Genomic DNA, 21881 nt, shown 5'->3' with positions numbered 1-21881 from the left:
GGCAATGCATAGTGGGCCCTACTACATCAAAATTTGAGGTGTAAATTGTGGGCTCCACCTTATGCATTGGTTAGGGGGAGATGGTGGGCCCTACCTATCAAATATGAAGGGTAGAATGGTGTGCCTCAACATACTATAACAACCTTCTTTGCGACTCCCCCCTAGCAAATTCCTGGCTCCGCCCCTGAACAAGGGTCGATGTGAATAGAGATAGCAATTCTATCCAAGGATTAAGAAAAAACCGGGCTGCTAACTTGCTATCTAGAAGACTCTTCTGTGGTGATTTTTCAACGTCAGAGTGCATTAATGAGCTAGAGAAAAAACGCGGGCTGAGTCGGTTGGCAGCGTAACAAAGAAGTTTCTCTAATGATAAAAAGAATAAAAATAAATAAGTACTTGGATCGAGTCCAAAAGAATTGACTTAGCCAAGTTGACCAGGCTAACTCCGTAGAGTATCGTAAATTTTATATCCGCGCGAGCATGTAATCGTGTCGATACTGCACTACGATATCAAGTCATATCCTGCAATAAGAAATTGCTGTGAAGACCCATTGGGATCTTTGTAACTACTAACTACTAACAAGGAATGCTCTCGTAATTAGGACGCAGTGGTTACTGTTAGACCTGGCTTTGGTTCTCCTGTTGGCCAATAATCACGAAAGGTTAGGCAGACTCCAAGACCAGAGAACAGAGAAAAAAAGAAAATCACAAAATCCTACACCATCTCCGAATTGTATTACAATCTCATATATCGTGCTCTAGTGAAGCATGAAAGAATCTCTCCGTTTTTAACTATCACCCTTGGGCAGTTGGGTCCATGTGACCCATGTGGTCAAGACCAGGTCTATTGATCTATAAAGCCTTGTTTTGAGGTTCCTTTTCATAATGGCAAAAAAATGAGATGGTGATAGATGTCATGTGTGCCTCATCACCATTAGACCCAGTTTGAACTGTGATGAGAAGTGGGGTCCATCATATAATTCGATCCCATGAAAAAAAAATAGCAAGTGGGCCCAACACACGAAAAGGGAATCTATTGTACTTGGCCCTTTCTATGTTTTCAATTTGTCATGATATGAGAAGCCCCGAAGATTGATCCAAATGGGCTTTTCTTCATCATTGTTTCGACCTAGTAAAGCTAAGGTCCCACACGCATTAACAGCATACGCGGATTCAACTACAACGTCAAACACTGAAACTAGTCACAAAACTGGCCGAATCTTCCCAGAAAGACCGCCATTTTCTCCTCGTTCCCACCTCTTATTTAAAACCCATCTTCCATTTCACATTCCAAATCGCCTCAACCTCTCTCTCTCTCTCTCTCTCTCTCTCTCTCTCTCTCTCTCTCTCAAACATGGGCAATTACATATCTTGTGCCCTCTCTACCACCACAAGTAGGCACTCTACAATCACAAAGGTCATCTTCCCAAGCGGCGAAGTCCGACCGTTCGATCATCCGATCAACGCCGCAGAGCTCATGTTAGAGGTTCCCCACCACTTTCTAGTAAATTCAAGCTCGTTGCAAATCGGACGTCGATTTCCCGCCCTCTCCGCGGATGAGGACTTAGAGATGGGTAACGTTTATGTCATGTTCCCCATGAGAAGGGTCAATTCTGTAATTACGGCTGCGGATATGGGTGTGTTGTTTATGATGACCACCAGCTCAGCCCTCCGGCGGGTAGCCGAAGTGAAAAGGATCTTGCCGGATTCCGGCGTGTCCGCAGAAACGGATTCAGTTACAAATTGGCGGGAAAGTGATGCACCAAGGTTGAATTTGGATGACATTGAAGATGACTCGGTGAATGAGTTCAAGGCCAGGTTGAGCATGTGTAGGTCGAGGAAGCCTATGTTGGAAACAATAAAGGAAGAGACCGTTTGTTTGAGATAACAACGGTCACATTTCCTATCTTGTAATTTTAGATATATACATAGAGAGAGAGAATTATCATGCCATATGTAACTTGAGCCGTTTGATTCTTTACACTTGAATAGAATATATAGATTGTGAATGCATTTTATGTCACCGCCCATTTGTCTTATATACTCCCCTTCCATTGAGAATTTTAAGAAGGCCATTCTAGGAAGATAAAAACAATATGGGGTTTGCTAGGCTATTTCGTGGAAAGCCATTTGGCAGCTCACTTTTGCACGAGACAACAGCCACAGAGATACTTTCTAGGAGATTTTGTCTTACTCATTTGATTCATCAGAGGTTGGCTGTTGTCTCCTGTCTCCTGCAAAAGTGAGCAGCAAATCTGCTTTTCGCTGAATTGCCTAGTAAATCCCAAACAATATTATGTATAGAATAATGATATCAAGAATTAGGGGTGTTCATTTGGTCGGTTCCGTTCGATTTTTTTCTTTTTGGTTTCGGTTTTATTTTTTGGAAATTCGGTTATTCGGTTTTGGTTATCTTAAAAAAATCGGTTCACCGAAATAACCGAAATAATGGCTGAAGCCTTTTTTTTTTCAAAAAAAAGTGCTATATGTGCACTCCTTGTGATGATCAAAACCGTCCATTTGATTGATCACAACTTAATTAGGTTGTGCTCAAAAAATCATTTTGATCGGATGATCCTAGCCCTCCGATCCAAACCAATATTTTACTTTTTTCCCTCTTTTCCTCCCACAATTCGTTATTCGGTTATAACCGAATAACCGAATTTTTAATCGGTTCAGTTTCGGTTCGGTTTTGGTTTCGATTCAAATTTTGGGAAACCGAAATAAATTCAGTTTTAAGTTTTCATTTTTTTCGGTTCGGTTTTAACCGAATAAGCACCCCTATCAAGAATAGATTGGTTCAATCAAGTACTCGTGTGCAGGAGAGAGATACTGAATAGCATTGAGCAGTTTAAACTCTTAGGTAAGGTTTAGATTCATTCCAGTACTCGTGTGTGTGTGTGTGTGTGTGTGTGAGAGAGAGAGAGAGAGAGAGAGAGAGAGAGAGAGAGAAACTCAATAGCATTGAGCAGTTTAAACTCTTAAGTTTAGTGTTTAGTCTTTATTTAACCCGAGTTTTTGGATCTCTTGAGTAGGGGTGGCCAGAACCGAACCAGACCCGAAGAACCGAACCGGAACCAAACTGTTTAAAAATACTTTGAGTCCGGTTCGGTTCCACTGATGAAGAACCGAACTTATTTGGTTCGGTTTCGGGTCTAATGTTCTTGGTTCGGTTCTGGAACCGAAGAACCGAACTTTTATATATATAATATTTTTTATATTTCTATTATACATATACTTATTAATATAAATTACTTATAATATTAATAAGTAATAGTTAATACTATTCTTATAATAAGAAAGTAACGTATATTATAACTTTAATTAAAAGTTTTTATAAATTATAATTAGTAATTAGCCATTAAAACCGGAGAACCGGACCGGACCGGACCGAACCGATTATGTTCGGTCCAGTTCGGTTCGGTTCTTACGGTTCATGGAACCGTAAGCCGAGAACCGAAAAAAAAAGTAACCAAGGACCGAGAACCGAACCTGTTGGCCACCCCTACTCCTGAGTTAGGGATGGGCTAGATGGCATCTTGTACCCATGAATGTAATGTCTTTATCTTTATCTAATAGACCGCCCTGCCAAACCCTATCTGAGAGAAAGAGAGAGAGAGTAGCCACTTCATACCAATAGCTACGCTGTGGATGTGATCGTGTCCATTGGTATCATTGGCGAGCCCAAGTCATCCCCATTGATGTCGATGTCACCTTGATAAGATGATCCTTGCCCCTTGATCCAACAACCCCAGTTAGGTTTTCACCAAGAAAAGCTACTCCATTGATTTTCGTAGGCCTTAATCTTACGGATGACATGTCTTGTTGGCCCAAGGACCAGCACCATGTCATCGCATGATGGTCTACGGTCAATGGTCCGAGCTTCTTCTTGTGCATGATTCAAAGGGTAATAATTTGAAGCCGTGTTTAAAAACTCGAACAAGAACTAGCCAAGGTAAAAAGTGAATGAGTCAGGAAAGTCGATGATTGATGTAGTCAGTCAATCTTCATTAATTTTTTATTACCTTAGTTAGGCAAAACATAGAAGTTTATTTTTTAAATTCTCTTATAATCCATTGGTTAAATCTCTTCTTCTCATCACTATCTCCAATGTTTCCATTATAAACACGACACACGTGTGGGATTATCAGGACCATTGATCTAGTGGACCGCCACTTGGATGTGCGAGTCCAAAATCACATCAATAAGACAATTCTAGCCGTTAATCAGCATTTTTAAATGAACAACAATAAAAATAAACAAAAGGTGAGCTATTTTGATTGGTGGATTTCTTATGAGCTATGACTACCCCGCATAATGGCCCACCAGATCAACGGTCCAGATTGTCATATGTGCCACTTAATTGTATAGTGGAGATTGCAACCCACCCAACGTTTTCTTTGATCCATGTGCGCAATATATGGCACATGGGTGACTATTTGAGATATTGAATGATTACAACTTAGGAATTGGTCGTTTTCAGGTATATAAAAATTAACTGGCGTGTGCCTTTATAGCATGTGAAAATAAGAAGTCGTGTAAGAAGCGCTTTGCCTTGTGTTCTGCCATGGAAAACAAATAAACTATGGACATATGCTAGACAACTATGAAGTCGTGTAAGAAGCGTTTGCCTTGTGTTCTGCCATGGAAAATATATAAAACTATGGACATAAAGTAAACAAATATAGGTGATGTTGAATTAGAAAGCACTGTCTGCTCTATCCGCACTATGAAAAAGTATCATCTACTTCTTCTAGTATAAACTTTTGAAAAAAACAACAATAGATTATAGATACGTGACAGAGAAATCTTCCTTTTTATTGTTTTGGTAATGACAAGGAAAGCCTTTGTAAGGAAAAGGAGAGAGGCATGGTTTTCTCGATTCAAAAGATTGCTTTGCTAAGGAGTTGAGCTTTGGAAAGACATCTACATGTATTGAAAAGGATTTTACGTTCGAGTCTACCAATCTTATGGTAAGCTCGAGTGCCCAATCACACGTGGGCCCACATTTTATGATGAACCAAAGCATTCATTTGAAAGGCCTTATATAGATGGGTGTGTACCAAAAATCAGCTCCATACTTAACCCATCCATTTGTGGAGGTCAAAATGGACAGACACTGTTTGTCCACAAATCTGACCATTTTTGCCAACCACTTTGGAGGGGTTAGGATGATTCAATGGAGCTGATTTTTGGTACACACCCTATCTATGATAAGGCCTTGCAAATGAATGCTTTGGATCACTACAAAAAAATGTGGGACCCATGTGATTGGGCACTCGAGCGTACCATAAGGTTAGTACGCTCGAGCTTACAATCCTTTTCATCATTTTCCTCATATATATATATATATATATATATATATATATATATATATATATATATATGAGAAAACGGTTCCTACACACATGTGTAAATAAGTTATCTACACACTAGGTTAAAATACAGTGGGGGCTACATTATTTGGGTGATCCAAACCATTCATTTTTAAGGCCCTCTCATAGATAGGGTGTCCACAAAAAATCAGATCCATAGGATCATCCTAACCATTCGAACTTTTGAGGCAAAAAATAAACTTATTTGTGAAGGTTTAAAGACATCCATTTTACCTCCACAAATCGTAGGGTTGGGATGATCTTATGGATCTGATTTTTTGTAGACACTCTATCTATGTGAGGGCCTTTAAAATGGATGGCTTGGATCACCCAAACAATGTGGGCCCCCACTGTATTTTAAGCTAGTATGTAGAGAACTCTCTACACATGTGTAGGAACCGTTTTCTCATATATATATATATATATATATATATATATATATATATAAGAGAATTTATATGATGAAGGGCCGTATGAACACTTGCTCATCATCTCAGGAGCTTACTTTTTGAGGAGCTGCTGTTGGATCAAATATTAAGGATGGTACTTCTATCGTACCACCTTTACGTGTTTATATGACCCTTCATCGAATAATTTCTCCTATAAATAGGAGATTTTGTATAGCTACTGATATTTCTACTGCAATGTTTTATAATGAAATGAACTTACCTTGTCTTTTATTATTTAATCAGCTATTAAAAGCTATTGCAAAACTTTCTGCAGCCAATTAAAAAGGAAAAGGCAAAGTGAGTTTCTATCAAAACATTGTAGTGCAAATATCAGTAGCGTTAAGTCCAGTATTTTTCTGGAAAGTACAGTGGACCCCACTTCTTTGGATGATCCAAACCGTTCATTTGATTGGCTAAAACATAAATAGGCAGTAGCCTGTAAGTCAATTCCACGGGATGATCCTCACCTTCCAATCTATAGAGGTTTCTTCAAAGTGCAGTCCGTCCCTTTATCTCCACGGGATGATCCCTACCCTCCAATCTATAGAGGTTTCTACAATGTCCGTCCCTTTTCAGATCAGAAGATTAGGATCATCCCATATAGGCCAATCAAATGAACAGTTTGGATCATCCAAAGAAATGGGCCCTACTGTACTTTCTAAAAAATACTGGACTTCACACGCACTCATCTTATAAAATCCAAAATCAACAAGGCCTAAGTCTAATCCTAAATTGAGATTCCATTACTGACATCAAAACCTATCAAAATCAATCTTTTTTGCAGCAGAAATCTCGAACGACATCATATTGTTCAAGTGGAAAGGATCATCTGATCACGGTAGGACCAGCGACAATAATCCAATTCGTGGTCCCCATTAGATGGGATCACATACAATTCACACATGTGGGGCCCACCCCCTCTTGTAGTGTAAAAAATTACAGGTGGGGTGGCCCGGGGAAGAAAAGGTGGTGATAGTTAGGTTTTATTTGTAGATGTGTGGCCTAAAAATCCGTATTTTTCAAAGTATGATCCAAACCGTCCATTTGTTGGTCCACAACGTGAATAAGTTGTGCCCTAAAAATAATTTCCGATCCCTAACCCTGAGATCTATGGAACGGCCACACATATATAAAATTTAAAATCTATTATTTTACATTAGATAGGCAGTTAACAGTTAATAGTAATCAAAACGAGACAAGAACTGGCCATCCAAATTCCTAAAAACGCGCAACAATTCCCCTATTTCCCCTCCTCTCCCCATCTCTTTCAAGGTTGTATTTTTTTGTTTTTTCTGATTGCGCTTTGCTAGGGTTTCTCTGAGCATCTGAACTTTTCTTCCGATTTTCGAGCACGAACAGAGATCGACCATGGCCGGAATCCGATGGCCGCCCGAAGATTCCGATCTCGCTCAGGCGAGAGCTCTGACTACCGCCGATCTAATCTCCGACGATGATCGCTCTGTTGCTGCAGATTCGTGGTCGATAAAGAGCGATTACGGAAGCACTTTGGACGATGATCAGCGCCACGTGGACGCCTCTGATGTTCTCTCTGCTGGCGCCTTCCGATCCGATTACGGGTTTGTGGATGATCTCTCTCGAACCTTTTGTTTAACCTAAATTAGTTACAAATTTATCTTTGGATTTGAATATGTGCTCTAATTGTGCCTTTTGATTAACCTAAATTAGTAATAAATGTATCTTTGGATTTGAATATGTGGTCTGATTGTTTGGAAATTTTAGTTCCCTTTGCGTTTTCATTTCCAATGCTATTTCCTGTCTCTGAATCTTTTGAATCTCGATTCGATGAGTAGAACGGTTATGTATTCAGTGGGGCATGATTTTGTTACTGATGAACAAAAGACAAAACATCATTTTATAGAAATCGGATGGTCCTTCAATCGAAGCACACAATGTGGACATTGTTGTCATTTGCAATGTTAGACAATTAAAACCCCTTTCAATCTGTGTTTCTCTTATTCAATTTGAATAATTCATGTTTTGATTGATTGTGATGGTGATATTCTAATACAAAACTTAATAAACTAAGGTTTGAGTCATTATGGGGCTAATATGCTAATCATTATATTCTTTTTGAGGCTACTATTAATCTTCTGGGGGGAATCTTTTTTAGTTGTCTGAAGTTGAATACGATTTTAAGAAGATAATATTTAGGTTTTTTGTTTATGTTCAGTTTATGTATGATTGCTAATCTCAAATTCCACTGTGACCCATTGTAAAATTGTTTTGCGGAAGCAGTTCTGACAAGGATGAGCGCGATACTGAAGTGGAACCATCAATGTTGGGATTGCAGAGCTACTGGGATTCTACATATGCGGATGAACTGGCAAATTTCCATGAACATGGCCATGCAGGTGAAGTTTGGTAAGTACTTGTCATAAGTCATAACCACAACTGTTTTTGGTTGATGTGAAAATTTCCCAGATTAATTGTGAAGGAAGTTTAAAGCTGATATCTCATAAATTCTGGAGGTACTTTTATGAAATTAATGTATCGGCAGACTATTTACAATCTATATAGCCTGCTTTCTAGCCTGTGTTTATGGGTTCCATTTTCTACTTCTATTTTATTCTTATGAAATTGAAATATCTAAGTAGAAATAGAAAGAAAAAAATATTAATGACAGTGTGACATGATACTGTATTTTTGTTATTTATTATTTGTATAAGTGCATTTATGTCTGGAGGTATATTAGCCAAGCTGTCACTCTTACCCATCTTTTTTCTAAATATCTGCATTCTTTTATCTTTGGGGTTTTATGATCCTAGTTTCTCTTGCACACATTATTAGCACGTTATAAGATTGAGGAACGAAGGATTGTGGCTACCTCATGAGGGCCTTTATTCTCATCATCTATCTACCCATAAAAAACCTATCTCTTTACCGATCCTTTCCTCGATTATTTATCAAATGAGAAATTCAGTCTTGTTGAAAAACAATGGTACTTAAATAAATCTCACAAAAAGGTTCCTAGTGTGGGTTGATGCGAAATTTGTATTTCTCTTGTCATCACTAGTTCCTCTTACTTTGGGACACAAATTATAAAAGACAATGACGAGTGACTAAATCTCTGTTCGGATTGATGGATACATACATGTCCATGTGCCATAGTTGTGACCCAAAATCTTGCTGTTAGCAATGAGCCTCACTATCATCGCATTTATCTTTATTTAATAATATGTTAAAAAAATAACTTATATAGACTATTTGCCATGAAATATGTTAGATATATTGCTATCTTAGCACATTAGGTAACTACTAAATTAAGTAGGAAAACAATAAAGGAACCAATAGTCTAACTTGAGGGAGATCCCGGCAATACATGCTTGCCACGTGTCTCGGAGAAAGGCTTCTTCTGGTTACCTTGGCCGAGTTCATGCATTCTTGCAGTGATTCAGCGCCAATGCGCCATGATGAAATAATCTGCGCGATGCTCACGTGGGTCGAGCTGTGAGTGCAAGGGACAGCGCGCTGCTGCCGGGGTTTCCAGGACAACGCCTTGGAAGGAAAATTCAACTTTTGATTTACTTTATAAGAGTATTCCAGTAATTGTAGTGACAATAATATATAAGCCACATATTACGGTTTGGGGCGTATTCTCGGCTGAGAGAAAAAGAGTGTTTTGTAACCCTAATTGAAATAGTGAAAACTCCTCTCTCCAGTACGTAAATCTTATGTTCTTATTTGTGTGTCTGTGTTTTTTTCCATCTCATCTTTACGCTTGCTGCACTTCGTGTTTGATCCGATTTTGAGGGATTAGAGATCTCTCAGTTTTTAACATAACATTTAGTTCACATTTTGGATGAGATTATAGATTTCCATAGAGATGATGGTATTTCCTTTTGCATGTTTCAACATGTGCAAATTATGTGGCTGATCCTTTAGCTAGAGGGGGTGTAAATAGAGATGTATAGAGAGCATGATTTATTAAGTTAAATGGTGACGATATTTCAGTTAGTCGTTTCTTGTTATGCTGTTATAAAAATTTGGTCCACTAGTCGTGAAATTAACTTCTATACTTTGCTTATCTTTGTTTAGGTTCGGGGTTGACGTCATGGAGACTGTTGCTGGCTGGACTAAAAACTTGTGTCTAAACATTTCACAAGGCCATACTCAGAATATGGGCAATGATGTCAGTTGCAAATCTGAGTCTGTTGAAGAAGTCAGCAAATACCTGTCTGATTGGAGTGTGCTTGACATTGGAACTGGGAATGGTCTATTTCTCCAAGAGCTCGCAAAGCAAGGGTACTGATTGAATTTCTCTCAGTGAAGTAATACACGCACATATGAATGTATGTACGTATGTATTACTTCACACGCTCAAAACTAGTTCAGCATCCTCCAATGACACATAAAACTAGTTCTATTTTGCTTATTCTCTGTTGCATGAAGCACACCAGAATAAATTTAAGTGTGTCTGTAATCATGTATGACATATAATAAATTATGCTAAATGGGCCATCTAATAGTCTATGCCAATGGATCAACTTGATTTATTTTACACATTCTCTCTTGCATGATGTACTGAAGTAATTCACTCTATGTATGTTAGTTGTACATACGAGCATCCAAACACTCCAAATCATGTCCCACATTCTTGTATTGATGCATATTGACATAGATTCCCATGCCAATCACTTGATGTGGTAGGAAATAAATCAAGTGTTTCTGTAATGATGTATGATTAATACTATTTTACACAGCATTTAATATTGTCTGCAAGTCTTAATTTGTTCTAGTTTGCTCATTATGTGTTGCATGAATTGTGGAAATAATTATTTAATATTGTCTGCAACTCTTAACTTGTTCTAGTTTGCTCATAATGTCTTGCATGAATTGCGGAAGTAATTCATTCTATTTTGATCTGCTGGAGGAATTGTTATATGATGCATTCTCATTTTTTTTGGAAAAATGGGCCAACAGATGTACAAGTGAAGGCCACTTGTTCAATGGTCCATATCATTTTTATCTGCTAGGCCTTGCTATGGATGGGCCATTCCTCAAGTAGCCACGGCCATTCCTCAAGTAGCCACCCCCTCCCCATGTCAGAGTTATATAATTTGTGGAAGCTTTCCTGATGAGTGTATAGTGTATGCCATTCATTTTTTTAAATTTCTAACCATGTATTTAAAACTCACAAATTGGAGGCTTAGAATTGTCCAATGGATGGATTTTGGGCACATTCCATCCATGGTAAGAAAGCCAAGCAACTAAATGGTTTGGATCATTGAACAAGTGGCCCTTGCTTATATTTCTGCCCGCCCGAGGAAACAAATGTGTTATGTAAATTATGTTAGCTTAACACACAAAAGCATGTTTCCTTGCCATGTGTCTATAAATATGAACACAGATACCCTTGTCCAACTTGATGACTTAAAAAAGTGTTTTTCATGTATGGCATACGTTATTTATTCACCATTTAATTTCATATACCAAGGATTGAAAGATGCCAGGCAAATGTTATTCCCATGCCTTCCTATCAATAACGACGCGATCTTATTTGTCACTTTGTGCCATCCCACGGGCTGTGACGTTATTAGTTGCCCCAGCTGTTTTTTTTAAAAGGGAAGGAATAAAAATAGAAGAAAATGGATGGAGGAGAAGGTGACAAATTTCTGAGGAGTGGCATGCAAGATGCTTGAAAACCATTATGCTCAAGTTTGAAACTCTATTACCATTGGCAGCGTCAAGGTTAAGATACAGGACAAGGAATCTATTCGAATTATAGCATTTAATTATCATCCCCAAATGCATCTCTAGGGACAAGCGTGAGCACAACCTATTGTTTTTTCACCCCAGGAACAACTCTATTCAGTATTGAAAATCTGGTGAGTTTTCTACTGAAAATCGTGCAATGTCAAAACTTCGAAGATTGCAATCAGCCCTTGCTTTTGTCTTATCTAACCACAAACCGGCAAAGAGATTTTGAGGCTTTAACAACTCCATAACCGTAGACCTCTACAATAGGAGCTGAATCCCAGAAATGGATAAAAAGTACCCTGCCAGTCCAAATTCTTTTGATTGAGAAATAGATGCCGTGGAGGAGCTCAAAGGGGAAGAATGCAATCTAGTACATGAGGCTCTGATATCTTGACACCCTCTGATTCTTTAGATGTTTTAACCATAAAATCCCATTGCCCCTTCAAGCAATTCATATAGATCGGAATTAACGGGACTTAAAGCCATAAAACATTTCGTGTGTTGGAAAATGCTACTGAGACTAAGACCACTGATGAACGGTTGAAGGGAAACTCACCAAGATGACAAAAAACAGCAATCTCAAGAACATAATAAACCAAAGAACAATTATGTGGACTCGTTTGAATCTGAAACTTCTCTAGCAAGCTTTTTGTTGAAAGCTTCATCATCTTGAAATATCATGAAATACCCCAAGAACAAACCCCTGTGATGAGAAGATATTCAGTGTGACCTTGACTCCTGTGGAAAGCGTCTCAGTTGAATTTTTAGCCGCTAGCTGTTCTGAGATCTTGATCCGGAACCAACGTCTGAAGAACTGTTTTCTCTGGCATTAGAGCCAATATATGAAACGTCACAATCCTTTCAAGCAATGGTGAACCCATTATCTGGAGGAGCAAAGATGGTACAAGCTCAGATTGAATTTAATAATCCCATTAAAAATGAAATAAACCCATTCGAGCTGAGCAATCGGATAATCCATGGCCAAGGAACTCTTTCTTGCCTCTGTCGAACTCACAAGGCTTGAATTTGCATTACATATGGGTGACGGAGTCAGGTTCTTGCCACCGAGAAATAATCAGGCAAACAGAGTGGTTCCAAATCGATCGCAGCTTCACCTCTGGCATACCCCAAGTCCTGCTTTCTGAGAAATGCTTCCAGCACCTAATGTAGACTGAGAGGGGGTGGGTCGGAGATAAAGGGGTTGGAAGGCTGTGGTGGGAAGAGGGGCAACGGATTTCTTTCTTGAGCAACACAGTTTGCAGAGCTTAAGTGGCGGGTTTCCTTAGAGTGAAACAGCAAAGATGTACAAGCTTCACCAGAAAAGCAGAATTTGTTTGTTTGTTTTTTTAAAGCAGCTGGGATTACTAACAGACGGTCGTGCCATTATTGAGGATATGGCATGGGGATATCAATCTGTGGTACTTTTTTTTACCACTGGTACTATATCTATGGAGCTCATCCTTTTGGGGTATTTTCCATATTCATTTAGCCAAAACTTGTGGTGCAAACCCAGAGGCTCGCGACTTTCTACAGGAACTTTTAGGAGCTCATGGGAAACAAATTCACATTCACGTAATCACATACAAACCCAAAAGAAATGAGCAAATAATAAAAGATGATTAATGGCCACTTAAAGATTCAATAGTAAGCTTTAAAGAGAACTCATGAGTGGGAAAATAATCTACACTAAGCATGGAAGCACTTAATAGCATAAAATCACGAAAAGAAGAAGATTTAAAGCTCAACTATTCTACTTTATTTGCTGTTATATTGCTGTCCACAAAGGAAATCAACCATCTAGGGCCCAAATATTACTAGAAAAATGATAAAATACTTAAACTAGGCTAGGGTAATTAACTAGGGGTGTTTAGAAAGGGGTTTTAAAGGCTAAAACATGGCTAAAAGGGGCTGAAATGTGAAAAAATAGTACCAATTAATTGCAGCAATTTTTCCACTTGCGGATTTCACTAGCAAAGAAGCCAAGAGCACGGTGGAGAAGCTCGTTGTAGCGTCCCCAAAGTTTCGAACGGCAGCATCACTTCATTTTAAGGCTTGAACTAGGGTTGAAAGAGGGACTAAGAGAGGGAGGTCAAAGAAATAAAGGAAGCAATGAGTGAGGGGACAAGAAAATATGTGGGACACAGAGAGTAATAGAAGAAAGAAGCTAAAAGAGAAGGGAAAGTAATAGAAGAAAGAAGCTAAAAGAGAAGGGAAAGAGAGAGAGTGCATGATCGAGAGAGAGAGAGTGCATGATCGAGAGAAAGAGATTGTGAAAAAAGAGAAAAGGCGTAGAAAGAGAGAAAATGGTGAGGGAGAGAGAGAGAGAGAGAGAGAGAGAGAGAGAGAGAGAGAGAGAGAGAGAGAGAGAGAGAGAGAGAGAGAGAGAGACTTGCGCACGCCCTAGGCGTGAGGGAGAGGCAAGGGAGTCGGCGGCTTCTTTTCTTGATTTTCTTCTTCAATTCATCCAAAAACTAGGGCTTCTCCCCTCTATTTTCATATTTATATGCTTTTGGTGGGTCCTCCTTTGCTAGCTCTACCCCCCAAGTGAAAGTGCTCCTGTGTCCGTACAATAAAACACTAGTAAAAAGTAAAATAAGGGCAAAAATGGAAAAGGCATCTAAACAAATAAATAAAAGCATGTGTGGTGTGTGCAAATGGGCCCTACATGATGTGGACATCCCCCACATCCTAGGCATATCAAATAGATAAATAAATGAGTCCAATAATCCAAATAAAATGAGATAACAAGTGCAATAAATAAAATGATGATCCGACGGTCGGATCACATCAACTTGTGACACTTGGGGTGTACCTGTTAAACCCAAATCGAACTCATTTGAGTCCTGGTGTTTTCGGCCAGAACCCCAGCTGTATGACTATTCCAATTCAGTGGCTTGAAAAAAAAGAGTTCGCTCAGCTAAGGTCAGTTGGGGCCAGCTTTACTTCAATTTGTATTTATGAGAACAGCTAAAACCCACTACCTATTCATGTAAAATAATTTGTTTTAAAAGTTGGAGGTTTAATGGAGTTCATTCTTTTTTCATACACAGGATCAGTGAAGATATTTTAATTGAAGAAAGGAATCTTGTCATGGTTGCTACTTAATCTTTTTCTTCCACTTTACACTGCGGAATTACATCCCTACATTTTGTTTTCAATCTATCTATGTTATTCATCAAAAAATAAAAATCCTGGTTGTGTACAACAAAGAACAATTTTGGCTCTCATACTGCAGATATGAATTTATGTTGCCAAGAGCTTCTAACAACTTGTTCACATAACTCTTCCTCAAGTCTTCTCAATGGTATCATAATGAGCAAACCTTGGATGCTTTCTTCATTCAGGTACACTGATTTGACTGGAATAGATTACAGTGAAGTAGCAGTTGATCTTGCACGGAACCTTGCTGTTCGTGATGGATTCACCAATATCAACTTTTTGGTATGCCTCCTGAAGTTTGAGATTATGTGCTGAATTCCTCCTTTTCATTTTTCTGCATTTTATGTTCGTTTGCAAGTTGTTATTATATTACATACACTGCGGTAATTTTCACACTTGATCGATTGCAGGGATAGTTTATTGTGTGCTCTATTATCCTGAAAATAAACAGATACCTAGTATCACTTATTTATTTTCTATACCCAGCCCAGCAGCGCCCCCCCCCCCCCCCCCACAAAAAAAAAAAAAAAAACCCAACCCGTTTTTGTTTAAATAATTGGCTGTTTATAGCTTTTTTAGGAATTACAATAACATTCAAAAGCCAATTAGAGAAGTGTAAAATGAACAGAGGAGTCTCATTATGGGTTCGGATATTGTATATATAATGCTAATATGTCTCACACGTAAATCTACAAGGATGGCCTTTTACTTTTGTTTCGAAACTTCACATTGCAACATTGGTTCGAGGCATTTCTTCAGGATACAAACAAAGAGAGATACAAGGAGATAGATGAAAGAAAGAAAAAAGAAATCAAGGGGGAAGAGAATCGAAAGGGCCATCTTGATATTTTAACATTTCATTGTAATTGGAAGTTGATGGAAGGAATGTATGGCTTGTAGTTTGTGGGACATCTTGTCCCCTGTTTTTCATTTTAAATAAAAGTTCTGTTACCTTTGAAAAAAAAAAAAGAATCGAAAGGGCCAAGGATTGAAGGAAGTTGATTACTGTTTGTAGAATTTATAGACTTTATTTCATCTTTGTTTAACCAAAAAGTGATCAGTTCTAGTTCCACGGGGTTGAAGGAAGTTGATTACTGTTTGTAGAATTCATAGGCTTGGTGCTTACTCATTTGTGTTTTCTACTCTACATAGGTGAGTTAGAGAAAGAAAAAGTGAACTGCCACCTAGAATAAATTGATCAATCCTCAAAATCTCATTGGTTGATTTGAAGCTCTCCTAAATTGACTTGGTTTGGCTTCCCTGTGGTCACCACGTCCACAATCCCTGTTATAAGAAAAAGTTAGTTGCCTTGATGAATGATTCTCCTAATCTTTTATTAAATTGATTAGTTTTTTATTCGACTAAGCCGAGGTGAACTCAGACATAAGTGGACAGATTTCCGAGTGTGCATTGTTTAATGTTGGAACTATAAACCATCTCAAATTTTCTATTGTTAAGATCCAAAAAACCCGTCTTTAATAGTGCCGATTAGTCATTTGCAGTTATTTTCTTTCACCCTGGATGGATTACCCCTGCAATTGTGGTTGGCCCTCGGTTCTATTTGCTAGTATTTGATAATATGTGTTCACGCAAACATGCCTTGCCAGTCATTTACTGGAAAAATGAATGTAGCTTCTACCATAGATGCCTTTGGTTGTTTCGTCAGAGTTTGATGGTGTCCTTGTCCAATGCATTTGCTGTAGGTTGATGATGTACTTGAGACAAAATTGGAGAGACAATTTAAACTTGTTATGGATAAGGGAACTTTAGATGCAATTGGACTGCATCCTGATGGGCCTATCAAAAGGTAATAGTATTACTTATTCCTGCATTTTCTCTATTTTCTTGCTTTTGCATCATATTTCAAGTAAATCTTGTGATTGATGACATATTCCCTGTTGCATTAATAATAGATTTGGGTTCTTTTGGTTGAACTTTAATAAAAAAAACAACAACATAGTGATGATTTATTTGAATACATTTTGTTAAATATATCCAATGGAGATGATGCATGTACTGCTCACTTGCCTCATTAGAGAAATTTTTTCTTTGTGGTGATCCTGATGTAAGTAAATGAAACGAACTAGGGAATGCGTATTATAAGAAACTCGATAAGCTCCACGTTTCTGGTCTGGTGGATAGACTAGTGTTCTTAAAGAAATTTCCTCTGACAGTTAGTTTTGGTGACTTACACTTTCAGGATCATGTATTGGGAGTCTCTCTTGAAGTTGATCGCATCTGGTGGGATACTGGTTAGCATCTTGATCTCCCGTCAAGTCCTTGTTATTTTTTAAGATAACTAGTAACTGATTTATTAAAGCAAGCAAAACTGGATACAATAGCAGGGGACAAGACACCCCACTAAATATATGCAGCAGCTACCCTCCCTGCTAAGAAAGTTACACCACTAAAGAGACCGAAAAACGAACAGAATTCCTCTCAACTCCTTCCCTAGCGACCTTATCCACCATAGCATTAGCTGTTCACTTCATGTGATTGAATTCCAGATGAACAACCCGACATAGATCGTGAATCTCCGATGTAACACTTGCCAACGTCCAAGGTCCAGGAGCCTTACCCTCAGCCCATGCCAATGCATTTGTGGAGTCTCAACTCGTTAAAGTCTCGAATCTAGATTGAGCAAACCATTTGGGCCACAAAGTAGAACTTTGGTCTCTGCCTCATTAGAGTCACAAATTCTGGCTGGACCCGAGAAGGATTGAATCATGTTTCCTTTATCACCCCGGAAGATTCCAGCTATATACCCACCTTTCCTGGTTTTCCTTTTGAGCAGCCATCAAAGTTGAACTTTATCCATCCCGGTGGCCAGGGGGGAGGATCTAGGACCATGCTTGATCTGACCAAATTAAAAGTACCTCCGTACTCCATTTTTTATACTATTGGAAATGATCAAATTAACGTTTCATTTTGTTTTCCTTTTTATGGGTTTCACTTGTAGGTGATCACATCATGTAACAGCACAAAAGATGAATTGGTGCAAGAAGTCGACAATTTCAACCAAAGAAGGCTCGGTTACCGGGACTCAGAGCCACCGAAAAACCAAGAAACATCCAGAGAGCCGCCACTGTTCCGATACCTCAATCATGTCCAGACATATCCTACATTTATGTTTGGAGGATCGGAGGGGTCCCGTGTTGCAACAGTTGCCTTTATCCGGAGTTGAAACTGTCAGTACTTGTGTTGATTTTAACTAAAGAAGGATCATTTTAATGCTAATGGGTGACCTTTTTTCTCTACTTCCGATTTGTGGCTTTGGTTGATTCAATGGCAAGTTGCTTTTATTTCCATACTTTCTTCAAGTGTGAAATGCACCTCTGGAGAGCCAAGGTTGTTTTATGTTGTAACATCATTTGAAGATTCTATGCCCGGAGAGGAAAGAGAGCTGCTTGGTTTTTGTGGAGGCATTTTTGTTATTTTAACTTCTGCTGGTACTGGTCTGAACAGGAATTTTTCCTTGGAAACATATTTTTGAATGCACTGGAAATATTCTGAATGGAACTTTGTCTCATAGAGAAATATTCTAAATACCCTACAGCACTCTGTTTGGATTGCAGTAATTTTCTGGAAATGTTTGCAAAATCTACATAATTTCCTGATTTTCCATTGTTTGAATACACATTAACATATGTAATTTGAATTACACAGTTCAAGTTTTATTTAGATAGACCTCCAATTTATAATATTATCCTTGTAAATAAGCCATAATCTAATCATATAATCATATCAGTTCCCTATAACTTGTGGAAACAAAAACAATTTTCCACGAAAAATGTTTTTCCTGCAATGGAAGCAGGGGCCTAATTGTCTAAATGAAGCTTGAGGGGGTCAATGGCCTAGGATTATTCCACAAGAAATATTTCAGGTAAAACTTTTTCTTTCAAAAAGGTTTCAACTGAAGACTTTTTCGCCCCCAACTTTTAACGTGATTTGTGGGCAGACTAATGCTTTTTGACGTGAAATCACATTAAAAGGGAGTGTATTATCCTACAGGGGAGTGCGGAGTGCGGAGTGCATTGGGATTTGATCTGAACCGCTCATTTTATAGGTACTGGTTTGGTTTAGCAATGCCTCAAAAATCATACCAATGATGCAATATGAATCTCCAACGATGTGTACTTTTGGTTTTTAAACATTTTCTGGGCAACTGTTCATATTCAACGACAACGAATTAAAATAACATTATTGGACGGTTCAGATCAATCTAAAAATGTATGATTGGTGTGATTTTAAGGCCACAAGGGATCCAAAATAAGGCTTATAAAATGGACGGTTCAGATCAAATCTCGTTTCTTTGATACCTACTTTTTAAATTAATCAGTCTTGTAAAGGGCTATCATTTATTACTAGTAAATAGTGTCAGGAGTGCCCTTATCAGAATAAGGGGGTGCCACATAATTTCTAATGGGACTTCAAAACCAAAGAAACAGAATTCATGTTTTAATAGTTGGGGGCCCATAAAATCTTCTATGGTCCTTATTGGGCCCACATTGTTTGGGGTGATCTAAACCATTCATTTGTTGGGTCCCATAAATTCATTTATTCGATTTTTTTTGGAAAAATAATTAAAGAAAGCAACCATTCCTAAAACGTGTTTGGCGCATCTCATTGTTTCCAATTCCGGATTACATAGAATATTTTTGGCTCTGAAGAATAGGAATAATGAGTTTAGCAACATCTAATTTGGGAACTTCTTTAACCAGAACGCCTCTCTTCTTCCTTCAGACCGATTCTCTACAATATTCAATCTTTGCTGAAGAAGGCCGGAAATTTGAAAGGTTAGTTCATCTCTCTCTCTCTCTCTCTCTCTCTCTCTCTCTCTCTCTCTCTCTCTCTCTCTCTCTCTCTCTCTCTCTCTCTCTCTCTCTCTCTGCATCTAGTGATAGTTGGTTGTGAAATGTTGGGAGCCTGGTAGAACTCATCCTTAAAAGCTAGCTATTAAGGGCGGGGGTGCCCAAGTCCTTGCGATCCACCCCGTTTCTGATGCTACTTGAGACCCGGGTAGAACTAACCCTTAAAAGCTAGCCGTTAAGGGTACTGTTCCCAAATTCTTATAGGCCTACTACAAGAAACTCAATTTTGACCCGCGAACATTTACCGGCAGTCTTGTAAAACTGCCTGAAAAGTGTTCACTCTTCCGATGTGGGATTTTTCTCCAACATGAAATTTAATCAAATCATGGGAATTTTCACACAAATAACACGCAAAGGGTCACTAGATTGCAGACCCAAACATTCCCTACATTAAAGGTGCCAAGGGATTTGGGTTGGATACTCTAACTGATTTTGATTATTGTTGTGCCTTGAATTGGTTGTGATGATTCCAACTTCTTTTCTTCGATATCGAATACAAAATCGATGCGAAGAAGAATACTGGTCAGGGTTATAAATCGTTCATGCCTGTCACAAAACTTCACGACCCATCCACAGGATATATTGTTAATGATACATGTATGGTCGAAGTTGAACTTACCATTCTTCCACAGAACCAAGGAGGATCCTTGTTGCTCTGCGCAAATGTGGAGGAGTACCCCAACTCGTAAGCCTTCTTGATTGAAATGCCTGGTCTAAAATTTGATGACATTAATGTCCAATTAGTGAATAATAAAAGGGCGTTGCTCGTCAGTTGCATGAGAAAGAAGGAGAGAGAGAAAGAGAAAGAAGTCAAGTAGGTGATGGAAGAGATGAGGCGCGGCAACTTGTGTAGAAAATTCATTATTTCAAAAGATATGAACACAGATGCGATCTCTGCCGTTTATAAGGAAGGGGTCCTCACCGTGACGGTCAATAAGATGAACCCCAAGATGGTCAAGACCATCGAGGTCAAGCCTGCTTTCATTCTGGATCTAAGCAAGTGCATGGAATTTCATAGGTTTTTTAAGCAAACTTTCTTATGGTAATTTAAATGGTTCGAAGATCCAAATTGTTCATTTGTTGGGCTCCAATGTAAATGTAAATAGGCCCTTCCCCCAAAGTTTTCTGAATAGGATGATCAGAATCAGAACTCTGTTATCCATAGAGGTTTTTATATGGTGTCGTGTGTCTATAGATGAGAGTGTTAGAAGTTAGGATCGTCATGTGGAGATGATTTCCTTGGCAATGCATTTATGTTGGTGACCAACAAATGTGGATCTTCCAACAAAGTGGGTCCTAGTGATTTTTTTTTTTAAATACACGTTATATGGTGACTGCACGTGAGAATGAGACAAAATGATTGGTATGGACACAAAAATCAAGTGACTGGACATTTACATTAAGGTATCTATCTAATCTAATAAGGAGGGAGGGGGTTTACTGTTCGCTGCTTAGGTGGCACCCCTCCTCTTCCTCCCTCACGTCTATGTTAGAGAAATCCCTAATATGCCCTCATATTCCCACGGCTCTGAGTTTTAAATACCCCCCGGGTCCTCAAACCTTTACACATCAGCATTACTCTTTTACCATTAACCCCTCCCCACATATCTGTACATACTATATGTGAGGGTAAAATTGTAATCTACATACAAATTATTGTCCTTTTATTTCACCAAAAAGCATGTCAGCATTACTCTTTTATCATTAACCCCTTTGCTGATATCTAACATCTAACTCTATGAGAAATTATTTGAGGGTAAAATTGTAATCTACACACAAAAAGTACCGACAGAGAGTGCTTGTCTATGACAATTACGGGAAAAAAACTACCACGAAGAGGTAAAGACATATGACAATGACGGAAGAACTACTTTATATTACTCATGCATGACATTACCAAATATTGACGGATTCCGGACTCCTGAAGAGGAACAACAATTATGGAAACCTCTATCGATTGGAGGGCTACGATCAACCTATGGAAATGATTTTACGGGCACAGCCGATTGATGTTGTGTTCCATCACATGGACTGTTTGGATCAACCAATAAAGCCACATAATTTCAATCTTACCCCTCTCCTTTATGCTTTTTTAATAAAAAAAAATCTAATATAATAAAGAGGGAGGGGGGTTTACTGTTCATTGCCCATGTGGCAGCCCTCCCCTTCCTCCATTCACATTTTTTTAACTATTTTTGGACAACGGAACCCATCAACCCACATATTTGCAATACTACCCCCTCCTTTATTCTTTTTTTCACAAAGGCACTCATGAGGGCCACATAATCGGACGGTTTTGATCAACCTAT

General features: G+C 38.6%; 2 protein-coding genes across 2 annotated transcripts; both read left to right on the top strand.

Annotated features, from left to right (window-relative positions):
* Positions 1–1354: 1354 nt before the first annotated feature.
* LOC143854851 (uncharacterized) lies at positions 1355–1888 on the top strand. The gene has a single exon (XM_077364960.1). It carries the CDS (start codon positions 1355–1357, stop codon positions 1886–1888), a length of 534 nt encoding a protein of 177 aa, XP_077221075.1.
* A 5120-nt stretch (positions 1889–7008) lies between these two features.
* LOC143854984 (uncharacterized) lies at positions 7009–18215 on the top strand. The gene is made up of 7 exons (XM_077365138.1): positions 7009–7401; positions 8081–8206; positions 9881–10087; positions 14887–14983; positions 16405–16508; positions 16902–16953; positions 17661–18215. The coding sequence occupies exons 1-7, from the start codon at positions 7193–7195 to the stop codon at positions 17883–17885; spliced, it is 1020 nt and encodes a 339-aa protein (XP_077221253.1). The 5' UTR covers positions 7009–7192; the 3' UTR covers positions 17886–18215.
* The last annotated feature ends 3666 nt before the right edge of the window (positions 18216–21881 follow it).

This window comes from Tasmannia lanceolata, unplaced genomic scaffold, assembly GCF_043159265.1.
Source record: "Tasmannia lanceolata isolate RefF3 unplaced genomic scaffold, GAP_Taslan_0.1 ptg000020l, whole genome shotgun sequence".
Classification (NCBI taxonomy): domain Eukaryota; kingdom Viridiplantae; phylum Streptophyta; class Magnoliopsida; order Canellales; family Winteraceae; genus Tasmannia; species Tasmannia lanceolata.
This window is presented reverse-complemented; position numbering and strand designations above follow the sequence as displayed.